Source organism: Bombina bombina, chromosome 4 (assembly GCF_027579735.1).
Source record: "Bombina bombina isolate aBomBom1 chromosome 4, aBomBom1.pri, whole genome shotgun sequence".
Taxonomy (NCBI): Eukaryota; Metazoa; Chordata; class Amphibia; order Anura; family Bombinatoridae; genus Bombina; species Bombina bombina.
The window spans coordinates 283,975,340-284,001,337 of record NC_069502.1 but is presented as its reverse complement, the minus strand read 5'-3'; the positions used below and the strand labels follow the sequence as shown (position 1 = coordinate 284,001,337).

The 25,998-nt window shown below is 37.0% G+C and overlaps 1 protein-coding gene across 1 annotated transcript in view; it reads right to left on the bottom strand.

The window, feature by feature from the left end:
* Positions 1–17,691: 17,691 nt before the first annotated feature.
* The window catches only part of COMMD2 (COMM domain containing 2), a 24,228-nt gene continuing 15,921 nt past the window's right edge, over positions 17,692–25,998 (bottom strand). The window contains exon 5 of the mRNA XM_053708995.1: positions 17,692–18,204. Coding sequence (XP_053564970.1) covers positions 18,007–18,204 — 198 coding nt within the window. The 3' untranslated portion in view covers positions 17,692–18,006. The remainder of the gene's footprint in view (positions 18,205–25,998) is intronic.

Below are 25,998 nucleotides of genomic sequence, written 5' to 3'. Positions count from 1 at the left end.
AAGCTTCTGCAGGGGTGCAGTCCTTGAGAGCAAATAAAACACTATATGAACATCAGGTCTGTAACACCCATGGCTCTTTAAAAGTATTCCAACGTTTAATTAGTGGTTCAGACAATAAAGCTTTATGTGGTAGAAGTTCTCTCCTTTTTAGCTGATATTGTAGTGATCCTGTTGTGGTGTAATCCTTAGCAAGTTTACATATGCTGCGTAACACTTATAGGCCTATGTTAGGGCCAAAGATGGCGGATTTTGGCGCCTTTTAGAGTGGTTTGCACTATGGTATCAGGGCCTTCCTGATCAAGGGACAGGTATTAAAGTCCAATTGACCGTAATTTTCCTTGGGATTATGGCTATATTTCCTTTTATTATTTTCTTTTTTTTTTCCCCCTTTGCTCGCTTTTTGTAATAGTCAGTGTAGTGGCAGAGGAGCAAATGTCAAGCTGGGGTGCCGGGGATTAAGAAAAATTAACGCCGCCTTACCGGGTATTTCTGTAGTACCATGTGGCTCCGCTGGTCACTACATCTCGACCGGACCACCATACACAATGACCGGAACAGTCCTCTTCAATGTCTGCCCACGATCTGCAAGGGCCGCTCAGGGAGGTGCTGCGTGAATGCCCGGGAGGTCCGAGCAGTAAGCCAGTACTGTAGCCCAGCAGCTAGGGTGTGAAGCGGTCTCTTCTTAGTGATCCTCCACCTCCAACACCGGTCACCTCTTCACAAATCACTCCGGAGCAGAGCCCGACCCTCCGGAGTGCAGCTTACCAGGAGCGCTAAGGCCGGTTGTAGGAGAGAGGTAGAAAAGGCAGATAGGCGGTGATCCTGTCCGATCTGGCACTCAAATAGGTGATACAGCCCCAAAATCTCAGTGCAATCTTACTTATAAACACTTCTTTCCGTATTTTTCTTGATATATAGGGTTTTAAAAACAGTTATATACAGGTTTGTGAGCAGAGCTCTGTCCACAAACGTCTTCTCAGCACGGCAGTTGGCTCCGCCCCCCATTGATGTTTTTTTTTTCATGACTCAGATAGAGGGTGCAATTTTAAACAAGTTTCTAATTTACTACTATTATCATTTTTGGTATATTTATTTGAAATAGCAGGAATGGAAGCTTAGACGCCTTAGCTGACCCATTAGCTGACCACATACGCACTGCGCCACATACGCACCATACTACACCACAAACACACAAACCACATACACATCAGATCATACCACACTACATACACACTGCTTCATATACACACTGCTCCACGTCATACCACACCACATACACACCATACCACACCCCATACACATCTAAGCACACCACATACACATCTAACCACACCACATACACATCTAACCACACCACAGACACACTGCTCCACATGTAATTTATGTTGAATTGTGTGTGAATGAATCACCACATATCAGGTATAATACCTGCAGAAGACCTAAAATTAACCACCTATGGCTATTTTTTAAATACAAAAAAAATCTATCAGAGTTATAAGCTACAGACTGGCGTGCAAGTGCATACATAAATACACACTCTCATACACAAACACATTCATACATACATACACACGTACATAAAAACACACCCACACAGACTCATACACACATGCACACTAATGCATACATACACATGTACATAAAAACACACCCACACAGACTCAAACACACATGCACAATAATGCATACATACACATGTACATAAAAACACACCCACACAGACTCATACACACAAACACACACACACACACACATGCACACTAATGCATACATACACACATACATAAAAACACACCCACACAGACTCATACACACATGCACACTAATGCATACATACACATGTACATAAAAACACACCCACACAAACTCATACACACATGCACACTAATGCATACATACACATGTACATAAAAACACACCCACACAGACTCATACACACATGCACACTAATGCATACATACACATGTACATAAAAACACACCCACACAGACTCATACACACACACACACGCAATACCACAGTAATTGCCCACAAAATAATTTCATAAAGTTATCTCCCTACAAGGTGGGTATAAAATATTTATAGTATGATAGAATTCCCTAATATTTACTATGCCAACTGATATTCAGACTTTATAGCCATTCATGGAAGCTGAATACTTGTCTAGAACAATTAAACAATATTTTTTTCTTTTTCTTTTTTTGAGGTTCGTCATAAATAAGTTCACATTCAACATATCTCAATACAGTACTTCTGCACAGTTACACCACTTATGCAGTCACTATTGACATCTTGATACAGACAATACAGTCTCCACAGTTCTGGTAACGGATGAAAAAATGACATATAAGCTATGAACAAATGACCAGTGAAGTACAAATTAAATGTGAAATAAGTGCGCACTAAAATAAATGATACATTGAAAACCTCAGTTTTCTTGTGAGATATCAGTCACTCTTGGACCCTTGAATAAAATATGTGTTGCATAAACTAAACATACTTATGTAATAAATGAGGAGCATTTGTAGCGTACATGAAAGATCACTTAACAGCATAGCTTACAAATATATAGCGTTATACTAAGCTATATTAGAGGGTAATATGGTAAAATAAAAAAAATCATGCTTATGCAGAAAGTGAGGATGTGTAATATACATGAGGAATCACTCAACATTATAGCTCACAAATACTGTATATATCCCTGTAATGGCTAATCAAGCAAAAATAGTCCCAAACATTTTTATGCAGAAAAAAATAATTGTTAGCTTAAATTAATGACCACACTTAAAGGGCCATAATACCAAAATGTTTAAACACTTGAAAGTGATGCAGTATAGCTGTAAAAAGCTGACTAGAAAATATCTCCTGAACATGTCTATGTAAAAAAGAAAGATATTTTACCATAAAAGTTCCTCAGTAGCCACATACCATTTTAAAGGATTTCTAAGCAGCATTTTAGTGTGTCTGTCCTGGGACAGCTTAGGGGATGAGCCTCGTGCACTCTCATATTATTTCCCTATTCAGCTTACTATGAAATCTCATGAGAGTTAAGTCAAATCTCATGAGATCACAGTAAAAGAGTTCATGACCTCAGCACTGTTGATGCTGATTGGCTGCTGTTCATTTCTTCATTTTTTATTTCTTTTTACCTGCAGCTGGGAGCAGCTGAGTATAAGTTTTTACACAGAACTTACTCTGCTGAGCTGAGGAGATTGTGAGGTAAAATATCTTCCTTTTTTTACATAGAGATTCTCAGGTGATATTTTCCTGTCAGCTTTTAACAGTTATACTGCATCAGTTTCAAGTGATTTAGCATATGAGTATTATGTCCCTTTAATATCTGGTCAAGTCTCTTTAAAAGGGCATTAACACTAATGCTCACAGGAGGGTGACTTTTAAAAGACAAGTAATAGTAACAGATAATTGGTCAAAATTGCTAGCAGCCTCTTATTTATTAGGGACTCTAATGATTATTATCCTACATAAAATGATAAACAAAGTACAAAAACACAAATACATACAAATTGCCCAAAGAAGATAAAATAAAAGCGCCAGCTTCAAAGATATTTAAATATCTGTATATGAAAAACTAAGTATAGATAAAGATGTTAACAGTTCTTTTATGTAGACACTGTAATCAACCTCTTGGCATCATAGATCAGCATCCCACATATAAGCTAAATTGAAAATATTAGAATAATTAGGATGAACTTCAAAGGCATTAACATAAATTATAGTAGTTTATAGTTTAACCAGGAACCCCTGGCCCCTGAGTCCCCCAAACATTGATCTGCCTTACCCCCCCCCCCCATCCCAGAGGGCAAGTCCTACCTGTATAGTGTTAGGGAACTTAGGAGCATAATTGAACATTACTAATCAGGGCCGGCCTTAGGTGTCCAGGCACCCTGTGCAAGCTACTCCCGTGGTGCCCCCCCCACGTTCACCTAAACATCAACCAGGGACTGATGGGGGTTACAGGGGGGTGCTGAGGCTGATTGGGGTTACAGGGGGCCCTGTGGCTGATGGGGGTTACAGGGCGGTGCTTAGGCTGATTGGGATTACAGGGAGGGGGGTCTGTGGCTGATGGGGTTTACAGTGCGGGCCCTGAGACTGGGGTTACAGGGGGGTGCTGAGGCTGATTGGGGTTGCAAGGGGGACCCTGGGGCTTATTGGGGTTACAGGGTGGGGGTGCTGAGGCTGATAGTTGCGGGGGGGCTGATGGTTGATACAGGGTGGCCCTGGGTCTGATGGTGGTTACAGGGGAGCCCTGGGGCTGATGGTGGTTAAAGGGGGGGGGGCCTGGGGCTGATGGTGGTTTACAGGGGGGCCTGGGGCTGATGAGGTTTACAGCCTCAGCATCCCCCCTGTAACCACCATCAGCCCCAGGGCCCCCCTGTAACCACCATTAGCCCCAGGGCCCCCTTGTAACAACCATCAGCCCCAGGGCCCTCCTGTAACCACCATCAGCCCCAGGCCCCCCCTGTATCTACCATCAGCCCCAGGGCCCCCCTGTAACCACCATCAGTACCAGGGCTCCCCCTGTAACTGTAACCACCATCAGTCCCAGGCAGGGCCCCCCTGTAACCATCATCAGCCCCAGAGCCCCACCTGCAACCCCAATTAGCCTCAGCACCCACCCTGTAACCCCCATCAGCCCCTCAGCACCCACCCTGTAACCCCCATCATCCCCTCAGCACCCTCATGTAACCCCAAAAGCCCCAGCCCCTAGCACCTTGTTGTCTCCATCTCTACAGTCAGTGTTACACTGTCAGTGTGCTACAAGAGTGTGCAGGAGTCCAGGGTGGGGTGGCACACATGTAATCCCCATATACGGCCGCAGCAGAGGAGACTGAATGTACATAGGTGGCTGGACCGGGCCTACTACTACTAGGCTAGTATTATAAACTATGTCCAACTCCAAAGAAAAAGTACCTGGCCCTCTGCTGAGTCGCAGCCTTGTCATTGCACTCGCAGCTCTCCCTCCTCACTGCTTACTAGCCGCCCTCACTGAATGGCCATGGCCTGGCGGCAGAGCCAGCATCTTTCCGGCCTCCAAGTCCAACCACTGACTGACACTCCGACACGCAGCACTACTCTGTCTAAGACTGAAGACTCTCTGTGTCACATGGACCCGGCATGCGGCATGCCGGCATCAGTGTAGTGCAGCCGCGTGCCGGGCATATCATCACTCACAGACAGTGCGTTTAGTCTACTCTCAGACCAGTCACCAGACAGGCAGGATGAGGACTCAGTAGCATAATAAACTGCCTGAAACAGTGTGGCTGATCCGAATGGGGAAGGGATTAGGGATATGATCATCAGATCATATGATGATTGGCTCAGGCTGAACTGAACATTTATTAAACATTTAACAAAAAATAAAAAAATTCAGTTCTCCAAAAAAAATGTTTGTATGCAGTGAGGTCGCAGTGGGCGGGGCTAAACTACCCCGCGGCCTACCGGGCGTTTGCCCGGTATGCCCGATGTCCAGTCCAGGCCTGATTATCTGACAGAAAAGCAGGGGTGTCAATATTTTTGATACAGTCCAAAGATACAGCAGCACTCACCAATTAATAAACTTCCATCTTTTATTGGGACATCAAGGTAAAAAATAGACAATGTTTTAGACCTCTAGACTTAGTCATGTCAATACACATAATGCAAATATCACACCTTTATATAGAGGTAGGTATACCAAACCACACCTCTAAATTTAACCCATTCTAGTCATGATCACAACTACATACTGTGTGATACACTACTATGATGGAAACTATACCACCTAGTGGCTGAAAAATACAACATACATATATATTTACAAAAAATAACAATGTTACAAAAATTACATTTATGTTTATATAGATACAGAGTACAGTTTACAATGTTTCATAGTGTATTATAAATGCAAAAAAAGCACATAGTACATCAAAGGAAGACAGAAAGGTCATATTATTTATTCATACCCATAGGACTGCAGGTTTCTGACTTATTGTTTCAAAATACCTCTTTGTGCTTTAAAAAAAGTTCTCTATCCTCTCCCCTTCTGGGAACCGCTATATGATCAATGATCTGAAATCTTAATTGGCAGATATTATGGCCTGCCTGAATTAAATGTTCAGCCACTGGATTTTTAATAGTTTTTGTTCTAATGTTAGACCTGTGCTCACTCATCCTATCACGGACCTTGTCGTCTCTCTAATATAAATCTGCCCACATGGGCATTTGATCATATAAATGGCATACGTGGTAGTACAAGTAAACAGACCTCTGATGATATACTTTTTACCAGTGCTGGGATGAAAGAAATATCTACCCTTTGTCATACTATTGCAGCTAGAACACCCCAAGCAAGCATAACAGCCTAGATTCTTTTCTCTGATATATGTTTGTGTGTTAAATTTATTAGAACCTATGTCAGCCTTAATTAATATATCGCACAAATTGCTGCTTCTCTTATAGGCTGGCATAAAATGAGACTGGAATTCTTTGACATAGGGGTTACAAGTACTCAGGATGTGCCAATGTTTTCTCAATATATAATTTGCTACTATGTGCTTTTTTTGCTTTTATAAAACACTATGAAACATTGTACTATACTATACTCTGTATCTATATTAACATAAATTGAATTTTTGTAACATTGTTATTTTTTGTAAATATATATGTATGTTGTATTTTTCAGCCACTAGGTGGTGTAGTTTATATCATAGTAGTGTATCACACAGTATGTACAGTGTTTGTGATCATGACTAGAATGGGTTAAATTTAGAGGTGTGGTTTGATATACCTACCCCTATATAAAGGTGTGATATTTGCATTATGTGTATTGACCTGACTAAAGACTAGAGGTCCAACAATGTCTATTTTTTTTTATGTCCCAATAAAAGATGGAAGTTTATTAATTGGTGAGTGTTGCTATATCTTTGGACTTTATCATATTATTTTTGGGGGAGTTGTGTGGAACCCTCTGCAGATTGCTCCACCACCATCAACTACCAATGTGCTGTACCTTTTTCGAACAGTGCCAATATTTTTGGCCATGACTGTTTATTTAAAATTGCTGCCCATTGCTGCGCGACTTACCCTCTTCGCTGCGCTAGTTCTCACACCGTGTCTCATGACATGAGAATGAGGCTCCCATTTGAGCCAATTGCATGCGCTGGTATTACAAATGGAGCACAAATATAGGGCTTGCGAAAGAGTAATTTACTTAGTTGTGTCCACTTATATGTAATCTAGGTCACAAGAGATATAAAGAGCATGTCACCCACATTTTGCATCTTTGTGTTTGAAATATTATAATCTCAAAGTGAAATAATACGCAATTATTTAACTGAAGTATTTCAGGTAGTATAGTGTTTTCATTACCTGTCTTGTTAGTCTAGGGGTATGATTCTCGCTTTGGGTCCTAGGATAGTGTTTTAATACATCTGGGATAGAAAAAATGGTATGTATGGCTTTGGTAAAGCAGTTTTTTTTTTCTTTATTCATTTTGGTTACGTGCCATTACAAGATATTCATATGCAATCTCTGACATGAATCTTTTGGAGTGTAAATGTACAACATTATATATACTGTAGTGAGAACAAACAAGAAATCTTCTAGGCATTAGGAATCCTGTAACCAGCTGAAGCGTCTTCACGCAGAGTGAGCTGAATTATGCAAGCTAACATAAGGGCTACAATTGATCAGATAACCTCTCAGTACAACAATGGTATGCAAAATGGCATTTTAGAATGCACAGCTGGCAGAACCTTGTCATATTTATAATACATCAGCAGAGGAGAGGACTATGCATGGCATGATTCAATTGACCTATCCTGCCATGCACCAAGAGTAGGTTAGTGTTGGCAATATCATGGCGTGGAGTATAATTTTGTGTTGCATATTAGCATATTTGATACCAGTGAGCCAATGTTAAAGCATCCCCAAACATTATTATGCTTAGGTAGTAGACACACCTACATTTTGAATGGCTATAAATGGCTAAATTGGGTGATGCAACATGACCATATTATAAATCCTTAAATTTATGCCAACTAGACCTAGACTAGGGTGGTAAATTCTTCACAATGTATGCAGGCCTAGGGCTTGAAATGTAAATATTCCACTTCAAGTAATAGGTAGATATAGTTCTTCAGAGCAGCATGCATTATTATCTAGTCTCAATCGTGAGACTGAGTCAGTGTTAGTGTAGCTAATGAAAGTATGTGTGTACAGAATAAAACACAGTAAAATAACACAAATAACCTTTTTCCAAATCAGAAGTAGATTCCAGCATATAAAAACAATGTGAAACAGGAAGGGTTAATGATAGAATGTTGCCTGTTAATTGTGAGCAACATACACACACACACACACTAAATAACCAGAACTCTTGAATGCCCACAGGACAATATATATATATCATTTGAATTTATTAGTCATAGAATATGTATTACTGAAAATACACAGGCACACAGACTGCATTAAATTTTTTCTATTATAGGTGTGACAACAGCACATAAAACAAAGAGGTAGCTGTGATTTCAGCAAGTTCATGCAAATAAATAAGGAAGAACGTCTCTGTTCTATGCCCCAGGAGAACAACAGTTCTGATTTGCAAAAGAATAGAGGAAGCAACCACTTATCTAAAGTGTGCTAGTTTGGGTGGAGTTTGTATTACTGCAGAGAAACTTCACTTCAATGGACTTTGTAATTGGAAAGTAAATTAGTCCCTATTATTTTAAAATACTTTTTTTTTTTAACATTTAAACATTCAGGTAAGTTTTATTAAACTTTTGTTGCTTTGTAGGTTAACTAGCTTTCAAAATTGATAAAGAACATACAACAGAATATAGATTAAGGGATAGATTACAAGTTGAGCACAAAATATTGATTCCTGCAAAAGTTATATTTGCGCTCAACTAAGTAATACCAGCGCACGCAAATGTGCGCTGGTATTACAAGTGAGGTGGAATGCGAATGCGACCTTGCGTTCGCATTGCACGGAAGCATTGCACTCACAAGAGCGCGCTTCCATAGGTTTCAATGGGAGCCTCCTTCTTATGCTGTCAGACACGGCATGAGAACTAGCGGAGCGAAAGGGGTAAGTCGCGGAGCGTTGGGCAGCAAATTTAAATATATATGATTATGTATATGCTTATATACATATATATATTTGTGTTCATATGTGTATATACACATATTAACACATAAATATATATATGTAAATAAGCATATACATATATATTTATAGAGAACACACAGTTCCCCATTGACCGCTATGTAAAGGCACTTTTCAGTGCCGTTTTTTTTCTAACAAGCCACAGCTGCCAAGTTTAGCCCCCAAAGACTGCCTAGTGCATTAAAAAAAAAATGCTACCATTTTTTATTTTTCAAAAGGCACTACACAATTTTTTTTTTTTGGGAGGGGAGCAGTTGGGACACATTTAAAAAAATTAACCAGAGGTCTGGTAATGGCTGGTTATTTATCGCATGCCCATAAACAGGCAAATTTGACCATTTACGGCGTGCAATAAATTAGTAATCTAGCGCTAAATGTGAAAATAAAAAAATAAAAACTTGTAGAAGTAAGATCTGGATATTCTTTTCAGGTTTTTTAAACTTATTTATTTGGTTTCATGTAAAATATGGTTGAACAATGGATTATAAATACTCACCAGTAAATTTACATGTTTTTTTAAACAAAATTATAAAATGAGTGTGTAGGATCTGCACCCTCATCTAGGGTACAACTTCCAGGGTTTCAGGAGAATGTTACAAATACAAAAGAAATCCACACTCACTGGTTATTATTATATATACATAATGATCTAAGTGGCACAAAACACACATTTTAAAACAAAAACTAGGGAGATATATATATATATATATATATATATGTGTGTGTGTGTACCTGCATGTAGTTTCACATTGGAATGTTTGTAACTATGTACAGATTTCTTGTTTTTGTAACAGCAGGTTATACCTTATTTATAAGAAATCAGATCCCTCACAAAATATTAAGACAGATGGAGTTTAACAAATGGGCATAGCAGACCTTGGGTAAAATTATTTTTAACCAGATTTACCTTTCCCACTTGCCAACTGACCCTGACAGCAATTGTTCTTCACATGAGCTAGCAAATGTTGCTCACTAATTTGTGGTCCAACATACACAGATGGCATTGAACTGCTGTCATATCACTGACAGCTTATCTGACAGGCAGGCAGGCAGACTACAATATCTATATATAAACCTGTCTTTGCATTTGGGTTACATTTCCAGTATTGTCTCTGAGCCATTTAAAGTTCAACATTCAAAAATAAGAAAACAAACCTCAGAAATAGTTTGTAATATCCAAGAAAACTGCTCATTTTTACAATAAAAAACACATTGTACAAATATGAGAAGGTATTCTTAACAATACCTTCTTTTTTCTTCCATCTATTAAATAATGATCTGTGTTAGATCTAACAAAACGTGTACCAGCTACTTCTAAATGACTGCATTATATAGAATAGCTTCTAAGCGACTTTATGCCTTAGCAAGCAACTATCAAAAAATATAGATATTTCCAGGAAATCAGTGAGTCTATAATGTTACTATTGGTATTTGGAAATTCTCTTACTCAACAATTATTAAAATATACAGTCTGGGATATTATTACAAGACCTGAGAATCATATTTTGCATTTATTTTCTTTACTGATCAAATGTAGCCTACCAAATCACAGCAGATAACATAAGCACAAACATAGAGAACATATAAAAAACTTTACATAGACCATCAAGTAAGAAAATCTGTTGCAAATGATATGGCATATTTTTGCTTAATCTGAAGAAACACCAATGTAAAATCCACAGGGCTCGATTTATCAAGCCTTCTCCTCCCCTACGACTGCAGGTTCTCACAAGAGAACCTGCAGTCAGTATTAATCAAGCAGCGGTCATTAGACCGGGCAGGGGGCGGTGTTGCACGCGAGATAGCTAAATAGCGCTTGCGTGCAATAGTAAATTCTAGCAGCGGATTGCTGCCCGCCAGAGGCAAGATGGGATGGACAGGGGAGAATATGTAAACCCCTGTCCACCCTCGCTTGATCAATTGAGCCCATAGAGTGTCCTATAACTTCCTCTTTCTACTTGCTGCTCAATAAGCAGAGCTGCATGAAATTGTTGCTAACATATTTTTTTCCCAATAGCCCCAGCTTGTGTGGTTAGTTGTGAAAGTATACGAGTCCAGAATTCTTCCTTTCAGACTTCAACTATTAATGCTTGTCTCTTCTCCAACTATATCCGTATCACAATTAGAAGACAACACTCAAATCAAGAAGCACAAAATGATTGCCAACCTCTTTTACTTTAAAACAGGACCTTTATTTCCATTCACTGTATCAGGGTCCAAAGAGAAAAAGAACAATATTTCTAATCAAGTCTATAGGAGGCTTGAAACATTGGGGCTGATTTACTAAACCCCGAATGCTGCTATGTGCAGCTGTTTCCGCGCGAGCCTTCAGGCTTGCCGGAAACAGTATTTAAGAAGCAGCGGTCTTAAGAACGCTGCTCCTTAACGCGTCCCTCTGAGGCGCCGGACATCAATCTGCCCGATCTGACATCCCTGCAGGGGGGCGGCACTGCACAAGCAGTTCACCAGAACTGCTTGTGCAATGTTAAATGCCGACAGCGTATGCTATCAGCATTCAGCGATGCAGGGCAGACATGATTTGCTATAGCGAATCATGTCCGCCCGGAATATGATAAACCTCCCCCATTGTCTTTTTTCTCTTTGGACCCTGATGCAATGAATGGATAAACATCTAGTATTAAAATAAAAGGCTTAATAAAGTCCTATATTGTCCAACTCTTTCTAAAATTATTAAATGGATTATGGCTGAGGCTAGTTTTCAGCACATCCCAGTCAAGATTCTTCATACGCTAAAGTACATTAAAATGTTGCCCTCAAGATATTTTGAATGCAGTTGACTAATCTTTCTACTTTCCAATAGTTTTACTTTACACTAGTTGCTCATGTTACATTTAATATAGTTGAGTGATTTTACTTTAAACTTGAAAAATGTGAATTTCTGGTCTTGTAATAAAATATGGATTATCTTAACTCTGTGATGTATACTCTACACTTTATTAAAGATATAAAAAATGGTATTTTACTGTATTTGTTTTCTCGGCTTTACGTTTCATCTCTTTTCACCCTTTAACATTTAAAACATCAGAAGGTTCTTCTTCCATGTTTAATAACCTTGTCCTGCTCATCTCATCCTTGTGGAATTGTCTTCAGCATCTGTTTATCAGTACAAACATACTTACCAAGAGTTTGGAATACCTTTTATCAAGCTTTTTTCTGTTGTTACTTAGGAAGAGATTTTCTCCTCTTTTCTGTGTTATACAAAACGTTTACCTCAAAGAAGAAAGGTACACTACAGCCACTATTGCATAGCTGAATGGTTAGTTACTTTAGTCAGGCTAAAAAAAAAAAAAAGTAATTTATAAAGAAAAGTGTAATATTATATATATATACAGGTGGCCCTCGTTTTACAACGGTTCAATTTACACCGTTTCAGAATAACAACCTTTTTTTCCAGTCATGTGACTGCTATTGAAAAGCATTGAGAAGCAGTGCATTTATTAAAATAGCCAGTAGGTGGAGCTGTCCGCTTGTGTTGCAGCAAAGCCAAGCAAGCTGAAATTAATAAGTTTAAGCAGACATGAGCTATTGAGCAGATTTCAAAGGAACAAGAACTTCCGGTCTATAACTCAGTCCAGATTGGAATGCATAGAAAGAACTGTTTGCACAAAAATGCAAGTGAAGTCTGTGTTGTGTGATTATTTTATTAGATTTATAATGCTGTTTAGCAAATGTTTTTGTTCATTTAACTTAGTTTAATTATATATTCTGTGTTGTGTGATTATTTTATTAGGTTTATAATGCTGTCTAGCATTTAAAGTCTTCATTTCAAAGCTTTTAAAATAATGTATTAGGTGTTACTTATGACAATTTTGAGAGGGGCCTGGAACCTAACTCCCCCACTTCCCATTGACTTACATTATAAACTGGGTTTCAATTTACAACGGTTTTGATTTACAACCATTCCTTCTGGAACCTAACCCCGGCGTAAACTGAGGGCTACCTGTATATATATACACACACACACAGTATATGTGACAATGACAAACTATATAGATATAAAGGAGACAATGCTAAAACAGATTGATTTAAATATAGTCCTAAATTTGTGTCATAAATGGTGCCAAATAACTACTCACATCGATTAGAGTTCCGTATAAAATGTATAATCTGTGCATTCCTGATTTTTTTTTTTTTTAATGTCATGCAAATAATATACCCAATGAAACTGAAAACATTGTAACTGTTTTATTCTTAGATATATATTAAAAACAAAAGTAAATACACAGTGTAAATAAATGTCTCTTAGGAAGTTTATTATCTTGCAAGCTAAGGATAAGATCTTACACAGAGATGTCCATGTGTTATGTTCTATTCAGCTTTTACAGCTGTGCTGCATCACTTTCAGGTGATTTAGAATGAATATCATGTTCCTTATTACTAAAACGACTTGGACATAAAGACTTTGCACTGCAAATAGACTTTATATGAGGTCTTTCTATCTCCCCATATTGCATGATTAAGGACACCATCATCTTACACATTGTAAATATAGCATATGCACTGATATTTTATCACATGTTCATTACTCTCTCGTATTTCTTTATTGAATCCTTTGGGTAATAATATTTTTAATGTACATTACAGTGTTAAAACACATTGCTCTATGAATCACCACTAAGGAGGAGACTTCTGCCATCTGCTGATCAAAATTAAAACTATACCTTTTACATAAAAGCATTATGTACAATTGCAAGTTATATAGTTTATATCACTACTGGTGTTCTCATCACTGTGTGATAGGATGAATTAGCCAGGTGAGGGCAGCGTAATTCTTTACAATATTATAACATTTTCAGTTATTTATAAATGTTATTTAAAGGGATAGGAAAGTCAAAATTAAACTTGCATGATTCAGATAGAGCATGTCATTTTAAGACACTTTTAAATTCACTTCTATTTTCAAATGTGCTTTACTCTCTTAGTATCCCTTGTTAAAAAATGAATACGCACATATCATACACTAGTGGGAGCTGCTGCTAATTGGTGCCTGCACACATTTGTCTCTTGTGATTGGCTAAATAGATATTTTCAGCTTCCTGTCAGTAGTGCAATGCTGTCCCTTCAGCAATGGATAACAAGAGAATTAAGAAAATTTGATAATAGAATTGTATTTTCTATCTGAATCATAAAATAAAAATTTGGGGTTTACTATCCCTTTTTAAGCACATAACTGACTTAATGATATTTTGTACACTAAACATTGAAACATTTTAAAATGAGCTAATTTCAGCTTAATATTGGCTTACATTTTAGCTTGTCAGTAAAATGAGCCGGATGGTGTGCCCATTAAACAGGACATCTTGTCTAAGCTCTAGCATTGGGGTATACAGCTGGATACGGAGGATGTTTAGGGGCATCTAGCTAAGGGCTGATGTTTCTGCATGTAGTTTGCATACAAAGACAGGGGAGTAGTTTATAAAGCAAGATTAAACCACCCTTCATTGTTTTGGCTAACCCCAAAATGGCCATCAACTGATCCTAATAGCCAACCTGTTAAATTACAGAATTTAGAGTGTCATGGTATTTTAGCTCTCAGGACCATGATGAGATGCCAGAGTACCTCAGAAACATGTTTAAAGAGATATGAACGAGTACAAAGAAATAAGGCTATTTACACCTCCCACATAATGGCTTAAACAACTTTGCAATACACAATTAAAACAATTCTCTTTTATAATTATTATACATTATAGTTTGAATCAGGTCACACACATCCCCAGAACAATCCTAGAGGAAACAGAGACTGCTTATGTGGATGAGTGGCAGTCATGGGTGTGAATATCAATCAGCATATACGAATACTCAAGAGACTGGCTCCAGGCAGTAGTGTATATAGATTGTGTGCTGCCCTATACAACAGAAAATGTGCTGAACTTTAAACTCTCCACCCCCAATATACATTTCACATCCAGAGGCAACAGGCACTGGAGGTTTGTGCACCCCCAAATGTGAGTTCTATTACATTTAAATTAGACTAAAATACACAGAACCTTTATTATATGCGACTATTTGCAGGTTCATAAAATGTTACAAAATGACAGTAAAAGTAGTGAGTACAGCGCCAAAAGGCTAGGGGATGAAGTGAAAGCCCTAAAGGTACTCAGAGGTGTGGAGTACAACTGCTATATTTCAAGCAGTGGAAGATAGTGCTAACCAAGTGGGTTGTAAAAACAGTATATTTAATACAAAGGTAAATATATAAAAAGGTTATAAAAATACAATGATAAATAAATTACAAAATTCCTACATTAAAATCTTCAATTGTAACAGTGAGAATTCATGGATCCATGATAAACAGGAATATGATAAGTTGAGGATGTAAACCTTGATGTTTAGCAACGGTAAAATGAATGGTATGATAGTGATGCAAAGTGATTCTCAACTAGTGCAAACAATGACATAAGATATTAGAGTAATAAAAGTGAAAAATGATGAACAGTTTAGTATGCAAATGGCACTGCAGTGCAAAAAAAAATGACGGTGTTTATGCAAAAAAAGGTGGAAACATGGTGAAAAAAATGAAGTGAGGTGACACAATTAATGTGAAGCAGACCAAAAATTGAGAAGATGAAAAAAATCCAATAAAAATGTGAAAAAAGTGAAAAACACAATGATGTTCAACAAATGTTAATGATGATCAGAAAAGTATATAATTTGTAATCCAAATGAATAAAAGCAAAAATTAAAAGGCACATTTGGGATCACCTTACCAGTCTTGATAAAGGCCCTTGTTACAGGGCCGAAACGCGTTGACCCACTGTTAAGCACCACTTCAAGGATATTACTTCATTGTGGACGTATTACACTATGTTTACATTCTTTTTACAGGGACGTTTTTAGGACATTGAATTAACAACTGACCGCTATTAGGGATTCGCCCAGGGAATTTCATCACCAGGATCCAAGGTTCTTTTGATTTTGTTTTTAATTTTTGCTTTTATTCATTTGGATTACAAATTATATACTTTTCTGATCATCATTAACATTTGTTGAACATCATTGTGTTTTTCACATTCTTCTCAATTTTTGGTCTGCTTCACATTAATTGTGTCACCTCACTTCATTTTGTTCATCATTTTTTCACGTTTCCACCTTTTTTTTTGCATAAACAGTCATTTTTTTGCACTGCAGTGCCATTTGCATACTAAACTGTTCATCATTTTTCACTTTTATTACTCGAATATCTTATGTCATTGTTTGCACTAGTTGAGAATCACTTTGCATCACTATCATACCATTCATTTTACCGTTGCTAAACATCAAGGTTTACATCCTCAACTTATCATATTCCTGTTTATCATGGATCCATGAATTCTCACTGTTACAATTGAAGATTTTAATGTAGGAATTTTGTAATTATTTACCATTGTATTTTTATTTGTATTTCCTTTGTATTTTTATAACCTTTTTAGATTTTTACCTTTGTATTAAATATACTGTTTTTACAACCCACTTGGTTAGCACTATCTTCCACTGCTTGAAATATAGCAGTTGTACTCCACACCTCTGAGTACCTTTAGGGCTTTCACTTCATCCCCTAGCCTTTTGGCGCTGTACTCACTACTTTTACTGTCATTTCACTCACTTGGGGTTTGGTTAGGACCCCTTTTGTGTACAGCTTAAGGATTATCTTAGCGCTTGGTTACACCACCCCATCTTTTTAAATGTTACAAAATGTAGAGGTAAATTTGTTAGAGTTTGTGGCATAATTAGCATCTATTTATGTATTACATATGTTGTAGTGTGTTGCCACTTCTGCAGAATTCTTGCTGTTTGAAGGCTATGACAGGACACAATGTATTAATTGTATATAATAAGAAAATAGTAGAAAAGCAGTTATATTGTAAGGAGTTAATAGTTTAAAAGGGACATGAAACCCAATTTTTTTCATTCATGATTTAGAAAGAGCATACAATTTTAATCAACTGTCTTATTTACTTCTATTATATAATTTGCTTATTTCTGATGAAAAGCATATCTAGATAGGCTCAGTGGCTGCTGATTAGTGGCTACTCAAAGATGCCTTGTGTGATTGACTCACCCATCTGCATTGCTATTTTTTTCAACAAAGGAAATCTAAAGAATGAAGCAAATTAGAAGTAAATTAGGATGTTGTTTAAAACTGTGTTCTCTATCTGAATCATGAGAGAATTTTTTGGGGTTTAATGTCCCTTTAAGTAAATTGAATTGTCTTTCTTAGCACACATAACTGCACCAGTATTAAGGGGTTACTTTCTGCACAAATGGAATATGAATACATTAATGCATTCTGTATACACAGAACTGTAGAACAGAAACACAATTAAGGCAGCATATATGAGATATGAAATATCACTGACAGAATATTACTAATAAGTAAATGGAATGTATATGACAATTATACAGACAACGCTCTGGTGCTGCAATAAACACACCTATAGTAGAGAGGAAGACATACAAATTTGCAGCTTATAAAACATTTACCTCAAAGTGGGAATTTTTTATAAGAAACACACACAAAAATATTTAGTAAAAAATCAAATGTATTTTAAATGAGATACAGTGGTAATAACGTAGTTGATTTAAACAAAACTCAAAACTAGATAACGGCTACATTATTAAAATCTGAAGGAATCAAGGAAGAAGAAAAAAAAAGGGTTAACATTTAACATGTCCTGAAAATGTCTGCACATTGTATTTGAATATACCTATATTGATAAATTCTTTAAAAAAAAAAATAATTACAAAAATGCAAAAGTAACACACATACACATTATATATATAAATTTTTTTTCCTTGAACAATGTTTTAAAGAGATGCCGATGTCATGTTTCAGGTCCTTATTTAATATTACGAACTATTCTCCGGCAGTGATTGGTTTTCATCTCTGCAAGAGCTTGCTCTAGCTCTTGAATGATGTGAAGTAATGTTGCAGGGTCCGTCTGTAGTACTTTTGTACTGTTCTCATCGTTTTCCTTCAGATGAAGTTTCATAGTCACAGAGGGTTTTATTTGGTGTCTCAGGCTTCTGCTGGCAAGCTGTGGGTATACAAAGATTCAAACTTAAAAGTTCAGTTTGTTATATTTCAGCTGTGTAATTCAATAAACATCACTTTAAGAGGAGAGACAACAGCTACCAAGAGTTCTGCATATATTTTATCATTGCATTTAATTAGAATGAACCAGCATATTCAAAAGGCATTCTAATAAAGTGCATATAAATACATAAAAACAGGAAAGTGATGGATCTGCTTTTGTGAGAACTTACAAATTAATACACAATGGAACCTTCGAGACACGATTATTTTGAAAAGGGGGGGGGGGGGTGAGAGAAGCCTTTTGAAATATTCGTTTTTTAGAGAATGCATGAAGATGCGGAAGGCGTTTTTTTAAAAGTATCTTAATATAACAATGTTGGTTTTGTAAAACTGGGGAATGGATAATAAAGTGATTAAGAATTCTGGAGTAGACTGTCTCTAATCTACTGAGGCATGGTCTAGTTTTATTTTTGTACTACACATATCTAAGCAGAATGTGGGACTATCAATAGTTATAGTCCCCTCTTAGCGTCTTAAAAAATGGGTGAGGCAAACGCTAGTCGATACAAACAGTAAATGTGTAGACTGACCCCTTTTAATTCCTGGGAACTGGGTTTGAATTAGATGGAAGATTATTAAACCCAATTACCCCTGGTTCTGAAAGTGCTAAAGGAAGACCAGAGCTGGCTCACACTGAACTTCAGATGAAACTGTAAATCAATGCATGTAAATAGGCAAGAAATAACTGTTTGAATTTTATTTTGATTGGTATTACAAATATACTATAAAAAAAGGCTGCAGTACATTTACCTCTGCGTTACTCCTTGTTAATCAAAATTATATTAAAAAAGCATGAAGTGTTTCTGTAGATGCAAACTGCAACTACAAGAGTCCTTAATGAGTTACAAAATTTCAATTACCAAGACAATTTTGCCTTTCAATTAGGATGAATACTTCTGCTTTACTAACAAGTGCTCTGCTTATTTAACACTCTGCATTTCTTACAAGTCGAGGAATAAAATAAAATCAAGTGCTACTCTAAGAGAAAGGAAAAATACTATGGGCGCGATCAAATATACGGCGCAGGTTTCGGCGCAAGCGTGGGAACCTGCGCCGTCCGTAATTTCACCTCGCACATCGGGGTATTACATAAACCCCTGCCGGCAGTTCCTAAAGTGCCGTAAGTCTGATAAACTAGCGATGTCCAGAAATGAGCGTAAAGACAAATTTCTGGAGTCGCTAGTGACTTACGGCACTTTAGAAACAGCCGGCGCTTACTAGAAAAGTAAATAAAAACAAATCTCCCGTAAAAGTCTAACACGCCTCATAAAAAATAAGCCAGACACATAAAACCCCTTTATCCGCAATCCCCCCTCTCATTACTAATATTAAATGTATTAACCCCTATATCCGCCAACCCCAACATCACAAACTACCACTTAAAACGATTAACCCTTAATCCGCCATTAACCCACAATGCAATAAACCTATCCAAGTATTAACCCCTAAACTGCCGTAGCCCACATAGCCTATTAAATGTATTAACCCCTAATCTGCTGCCGCCAACGTCGCCACCACTATAATAAAGTTATTAACCCCTAAACCTAAGTCTAACCCTAACCCCCCCCTAACTTAAATATTATTTAAATAAATCTAAATATAATTACTATTATTAACTAAATTATTCCTATTTAAAACTAAATACTTACCTATAAAATAAACCCTAAGATAGCTACAATATAATTAATAATTACATTGTAGCTATTTTAGGATTTATTTTTATTTTACAGGCAACTTTGTATTTATTTTAACTAGATACAATAGTTATTAAATAGTTATTAACTATTTAATAGCTACCTAGCTAAAATAAATACAAATATACCTGTAAAATAAAACCTAACCTAAGTTACAATTACACCTAACAATAAACTATCATTAAATAAATTAAATTAATTAACTACAATTACCTAAAATTAAATACAATTAAATAAAATAAACTAAAGTACAAAAAAACCAAAACACTAAATTACAGAAAATTCAATCAGCCAATCAGATTGAAGTTCAATCTGATTGGCTGATCCAATCAGCCAATAGGATTGACCTCACATTCTATTGGCTGTTCCAATCAGCCAATAGAATGCGAGCTCAATCCTATTGGCTGATTCCATCAGCCAATTGGATTTTTCCTACCTTAATTCTGATTGGCTGATAGAATTCTATCTGCCAATCAGAATTGAAGGGACGCCATCTTGGATGACGTCATTTAAAGGAACCTTCATTATTCAGTTGGACGTTGAACGAAGAGGATGCTCCGCGTCAGATGTCTTCAAGATGGAGCCGCTCCTCGCTGGATGGAAGAAGATAGAAGATGCCGCTTGGATGAAGACTTCTGCCTGGCTGGAGGACCTCTTCTGTCCGGATCGGATGAAGACTTCTGCCCGGCTGGGTGAAGATGGCTCAAGGTAGGGTGATCTTCAAGGGGTTAGTGTTAGTTTTTTTTAAGGGGGGATTGGGTGGGTTTTAGAGTAAAGTTGGATGTGTGGGTGGTGGGTTTTAATTTTGGGGGGGTTGTATTTCTTTTTTTTTACAGGTAAAAGATCGGATTACTTTGGGGCAATTCCCAGCAAAAAGCCCTTTTAAAAGGGCTGTTTATAATTTAGTATAGGGTAGGGAATTGTATTATTTGGGGGGCTTTTTTATTTTATTAGGGGGGCTTAGATTAGGTGTAATTAGTTTAAATTTTTTTTATTTTCTGTAATTTAGTGGGTTTTTTTTGTACTTTAGTTTATTTTATTTAATTGTATTTAATTTTAGGTAATTGTAGTTAATTTATTTAATGATAGTGTAGTGTTAGGTGTAATTGTAACTTAGGTTAGGTTTTATTTTACAGGTATATTTGTATTTATTTTAACTAGGTAGTTATTAAATAGTTAATAACTATTTAATAACTATTGTACTTAGTTAAAATAAATACAAAGTTGCCTGTAAAATAAAAATAAATCCTAAAATAGCTACAATGTAATTATTAATTATATTGTAGCTATCTTAGGGTTTATTTTATAGGCAAGTAGTTTTAAATAGGAATAATTTAGTTAATAATAGTAATTATATTTAGATTTATTTAATATTTAAGTTAGGGGGGGTGTTAGGGTTAGACATATGTTTAGGGGTTAATAACTATTATAGTGGCGGCGGCAGATTAGGGGTTAATACATTTAATAGGCTATGTGGGCTATGGCGGTTTAGGGGTTAATACTTGAATAGGTTTATTGCGTTGTGGGTTAATGGCGGATTAAGGGTTAATAGTTTTAAGAGGTAGTTTGTGATGTTGGGGTTCGCGGATTTAGAGGTTAATAATTGAGTTATTACTTGCGGTGTGGGTTTGATGGCGAATACAGAGGTTAATAGACTTTATTAGTTAATGCGGTGGGGGATTGCGGTTGACAGGTAGATAGACATTGCGCATGCGTTAGGTGTTAGTTTATTTTTGCAGGCATTTTCGGGAGTTACGGTGCTCCCATACTCAGGGCAAGGCCTGCTACGGCTGCCTTTTATGGCGAGGTAAAAATGGAGTAAGATTTCTCCATTTTCGCCTTGTAAGGCTTTGCGCTGGATATTGGATACCGATTTACGACTCTGTCCCATGTTAACCTATGGGAGTAAAAATTGCGAGCGACGGGTGAAATATACCCGCTTAAACTTGTATGCTACGCCGTATATGTAATACCAAAATCGCGTAAAAGCTGGCAGCGGAGGATTTTGCGGGCGACGCTGCATATGTGCATAAATAAAAAGAGAGAAGCGCTCAACCTGGGAACGAACAATAGCATAATAGTTTGTTCTATGGCTAGTTACCACCCTAGAAGCAGCCTCTTTTTGCTCAATATGTGCCTTTCACAGAAAAGAACTTTCCTGAAGCATATCAGTCTGATCCTGACTTCACAGTACAGTCTAGCACCGAAATACCAGGCAATCCCTCTCTGAACAAGAGAAACGGCAAAACCCCAGACGTACGTTTCGGCCTAGTGTGGGCCTCGTCAGTGAGGTGCAGCCATATCCCTCTAGGCACACCGAGCAACGGGTCCACGTCTGGATTCCCGCATCACACTTAGGGAGACTTCCCTAAGTGTCATAATTTGCATAAATAAAAAGAGAGAAGCGCTCAACCTGGGAACGAACAATAGCATAATAGCTTGTTCTATGGCTAGTTACCACCCTAGAAGCAGACTTTTTTTGCTGCATATGTAATGGAGGCCTTTGTGCCTATTCTTTAAAATTAGAGAATATATTCTAGGTTTTATTCTTAACCAGATGAAACCTCGGGTAATACAACTCCTATCTTAAATTTTAAGATTTCTTAAAAATATATAAAAAAACAACAACAAAAAAACAAAACAACTTACATACCTCCTCAAGACAGCTTCTTATCTTTTTTGAAAGTACCAAAGTGATTTTAATTTTTTTTTTAAAGGGACATAAATGTTTTATACAATATTAAACATTTAGGAGTATGCTGTGGACCATAAAATAAGCTTACGATCCTGAAGACGGCTTATTTTCAAAGCACCAAAACCTGGATTAGCTATTAAGATGTTTGCAACCGACACAGAGTTAATAATGGGAGTAGTGTATGGAAGCAAAACTCTGAAAGGCAACACTTGCACATTTCATGTCGAATTGAATAATATTTATATTAATTTTTTCTTTTTTTCAATATTCAGATAAAGCATGTGATTTTAAACAACGTTCCAATTCACTTCTATTATCTAATTTGTTTTGTTCTCTCTGTGTCCATTATTGAAAATTATGCCTAGGTAGACTCAGGAGCTGCTGATTGGTGGCTGCACAGATAATCCTCATTATTGGCTCACCTGATGTGTTCAGCTAACTCCAAGTAGTGCATTGCTGCTTCTTTAACAAAAGGATACCAAAAGAATAAATCAAATTAGACAATATTAGTAAATTGGAAAGTTGTTTAAAATGATATGTTCTATATGAATCGTGAAAGAAACATTTTGGGTTTCGTGTCCCAATAAATCAGACAACCATTGCTTACTCTAGCTTTTGAGCAAGATATAGCTAGTGATTATCGGGGATATGCGTATGCCACTTCTAACTGGGAATATACTGCAGCTCCTGAGCAGGACTTTACCTAAGTCTTTAATCCATTTGCAGGGGATAAATGCGAACGCAAGGGGCTCAAATCAGTGTTCTGCCCAGGACCTATTTAATGGGCACACCACCCAGCTAAAACTAAAGTCAGTATAAAGCGAAAAATTAGCTAGTATGTTATTTTTCTTAATGTAATGTTGCACAGATTATCATTAAATCAATTTATGTTAAATTTTGCAATTAATCAATTGAGATGTGCATTTGTTTTGTCATAAATACACATTCGTGAAGAAAATCGGATTTTTGTTTTAAAAGGGAGAGTCAACACCCGGCAGAACTTAATACCATCATTTAGATACTCAGAATAAAATGCGCCTGCACCACCACCTCCCATGTTAAATACCTCTAACAATATGGAGTAATTGTCCACAGCGCATACGTTTTTCAGCTGTAGACATGGCCGCCAAACTCCACCCAACGTAACACATTTCTTTTTAAAATAAACAGCCAATCAGAATAGAATCCTCGGTCGGATTCTTTACCCGCAGTCATGGCGATTCCCAGCAGGAGTTCAAATTTCTGCTTGCAAGCAGACAGGAATTTCTAATGCGCATGCGCATTAACAAGAACACGAACGAGCATTGACTTCTTTAGAGAAGGGGGATGAAGGAAGAGGGGGAGGAGTTTGGTGGCCATGTCTACAGCTGAAAAACGTATGTGCTGTGGACTATTACTTCATATCGTTAGAGATATTTAACATGGGAGGTGGTGCAGGCGCATCTTATTCTGAGTATCTAAATGATAGTATTAAGTTCTGCCGGGTGTTGACTGTCCCTTTAACTAAATAAAAATCCGAATGAATGCACCAAAGAAGATTTAAGGAATAGTCTAGTCAAAACTAAACTATCATGATTCAGATAAAGCAGCAATTTTAAGCAACTTTCTAATTTACTCCTATTATCAATTTTTCTTCGTTCTTTTGGTATCTTTATTTAGAAAAGCACAAATGTAAGCTTAGGAGCCGGACCATTATTTTGTTCAGCACCAGCGTAGTGCTTGCTGATTGGTGGTTAAATGTAGCAACTAACCAGCAAGCGCTGCCCTGGGTCTGAACCAAAAAAGGGCCAGCTCCTAATATTACATTAAAATAAAGATACCAACAGAACGAAGAAAAATTGATAATAGGAGTAAATTAGAGATTTACTTACAATCGCCTGCTCTTTCTGAATCATGAAAGTGTAATTTTGACTACACTATCCCTTTAAAGAAAACTAAAAAATACTGATGAAAATCGTCTGTATTTGTTTCCTCTGTTTATTTTTTTTAAAGGGTTAATACTACTTCTTCTTGCCAGAAACCTGGCCGCGCTAACAGGACGCTCAGCACACTCGGAAATCAGGACCTGCACTAAAGTTAGTGCAGGTCCTGGAAACAGAGCATTAAAAGGGATAGTCTAGTCAAAATTAAACTTTCATGGATTTTATATACAGCATGCAATGTTAAGCAACTTTCTAACTTACTCCTATAATCAATTTTTCTTTGTTCTCTTGCTTTCTTTATTTGAATATAAGCTTACGAGACAGCCCATTTTTGGTTCAGCAGCTTGCTGATCAGAAAGTGCTACCCAGGTGCTGAACCAAAAATGGGCCGGCTCCTATGCTTACATTCTTGCTTTTTCAAATAAAGATACCAAGAGAACAAAGAAAAATTGATAATAGGAGTAAATTAGAAAGTTGCTTAAAATTGCATGCTCCATCTGAATCATGAAGGTTTCATTTTGACTATACTATCCCTTTAAGCCTGCTGTTAGCACGACTAGGGCTCTGGCAAGAAGAGGAGTATGTTAAAGGGCCAGTAAACCCACCAAATATAGTGCAGAATAATAACATTAGGTTAGCGGCAGCTTTCTAAATCAAAGTATGTCACAGATATTTTCCTACAAAAATGTATTTTACAAACCGCCGCTCCTGGCTCTACTCAGCGGGTCGTTTTTTTTCTTCTAAGCGCATCGGGCATGTTGTCTAGTCACAGCCGGCCCGATTGCGCCATTAAAATAAATGTAGCTCACTCCTGCTACCAGACCGGAAGCGAGCTACATTCATTTTAATGGCGCGATCGGGCCGGCTGCAACTAGACAGCATGCCCGTTGCGCTTAAAAAACAAACAAACAAAAAAACGACCTCTCAGTAGAGCCAGGAGCGGCGGTCTGTAAAATACATTTTTGTAGGAAAATATCTGTGACATACTACCGCTAACCTAATGTTATATAATTCTGTGCAGAATTATATAACATTATTTGGTGGGTTTACTGGCCCTTTAAGATAAGTATTGTTACTATTGTAGCTTTGAAACATTTACATTTGTTTTAACCAAAACAAATGTAAATGTTTAACTAAAATTTAGTATTTCATTAGTTTTAAACAAAATGAATGAATAGTGCAGCCATTGTATATTCAAGGAAATGTATTTCCCTAAATATTCGGAACGAAAATTTTCATCCGAAATGAAAAATTCTTGGCTGCAAATCAGTGCTTTAAATAAGCTATATAACATTTATTAAATAACAGAAAATTCAATAATATTACAAAGTATACTGTCCCCACTTGGCTACTTCTTTATGGTCACCTGGTTGGCAACTTTTCTGTGCAAATGCAAAACCACATTCTATAACAGAACGTTACAT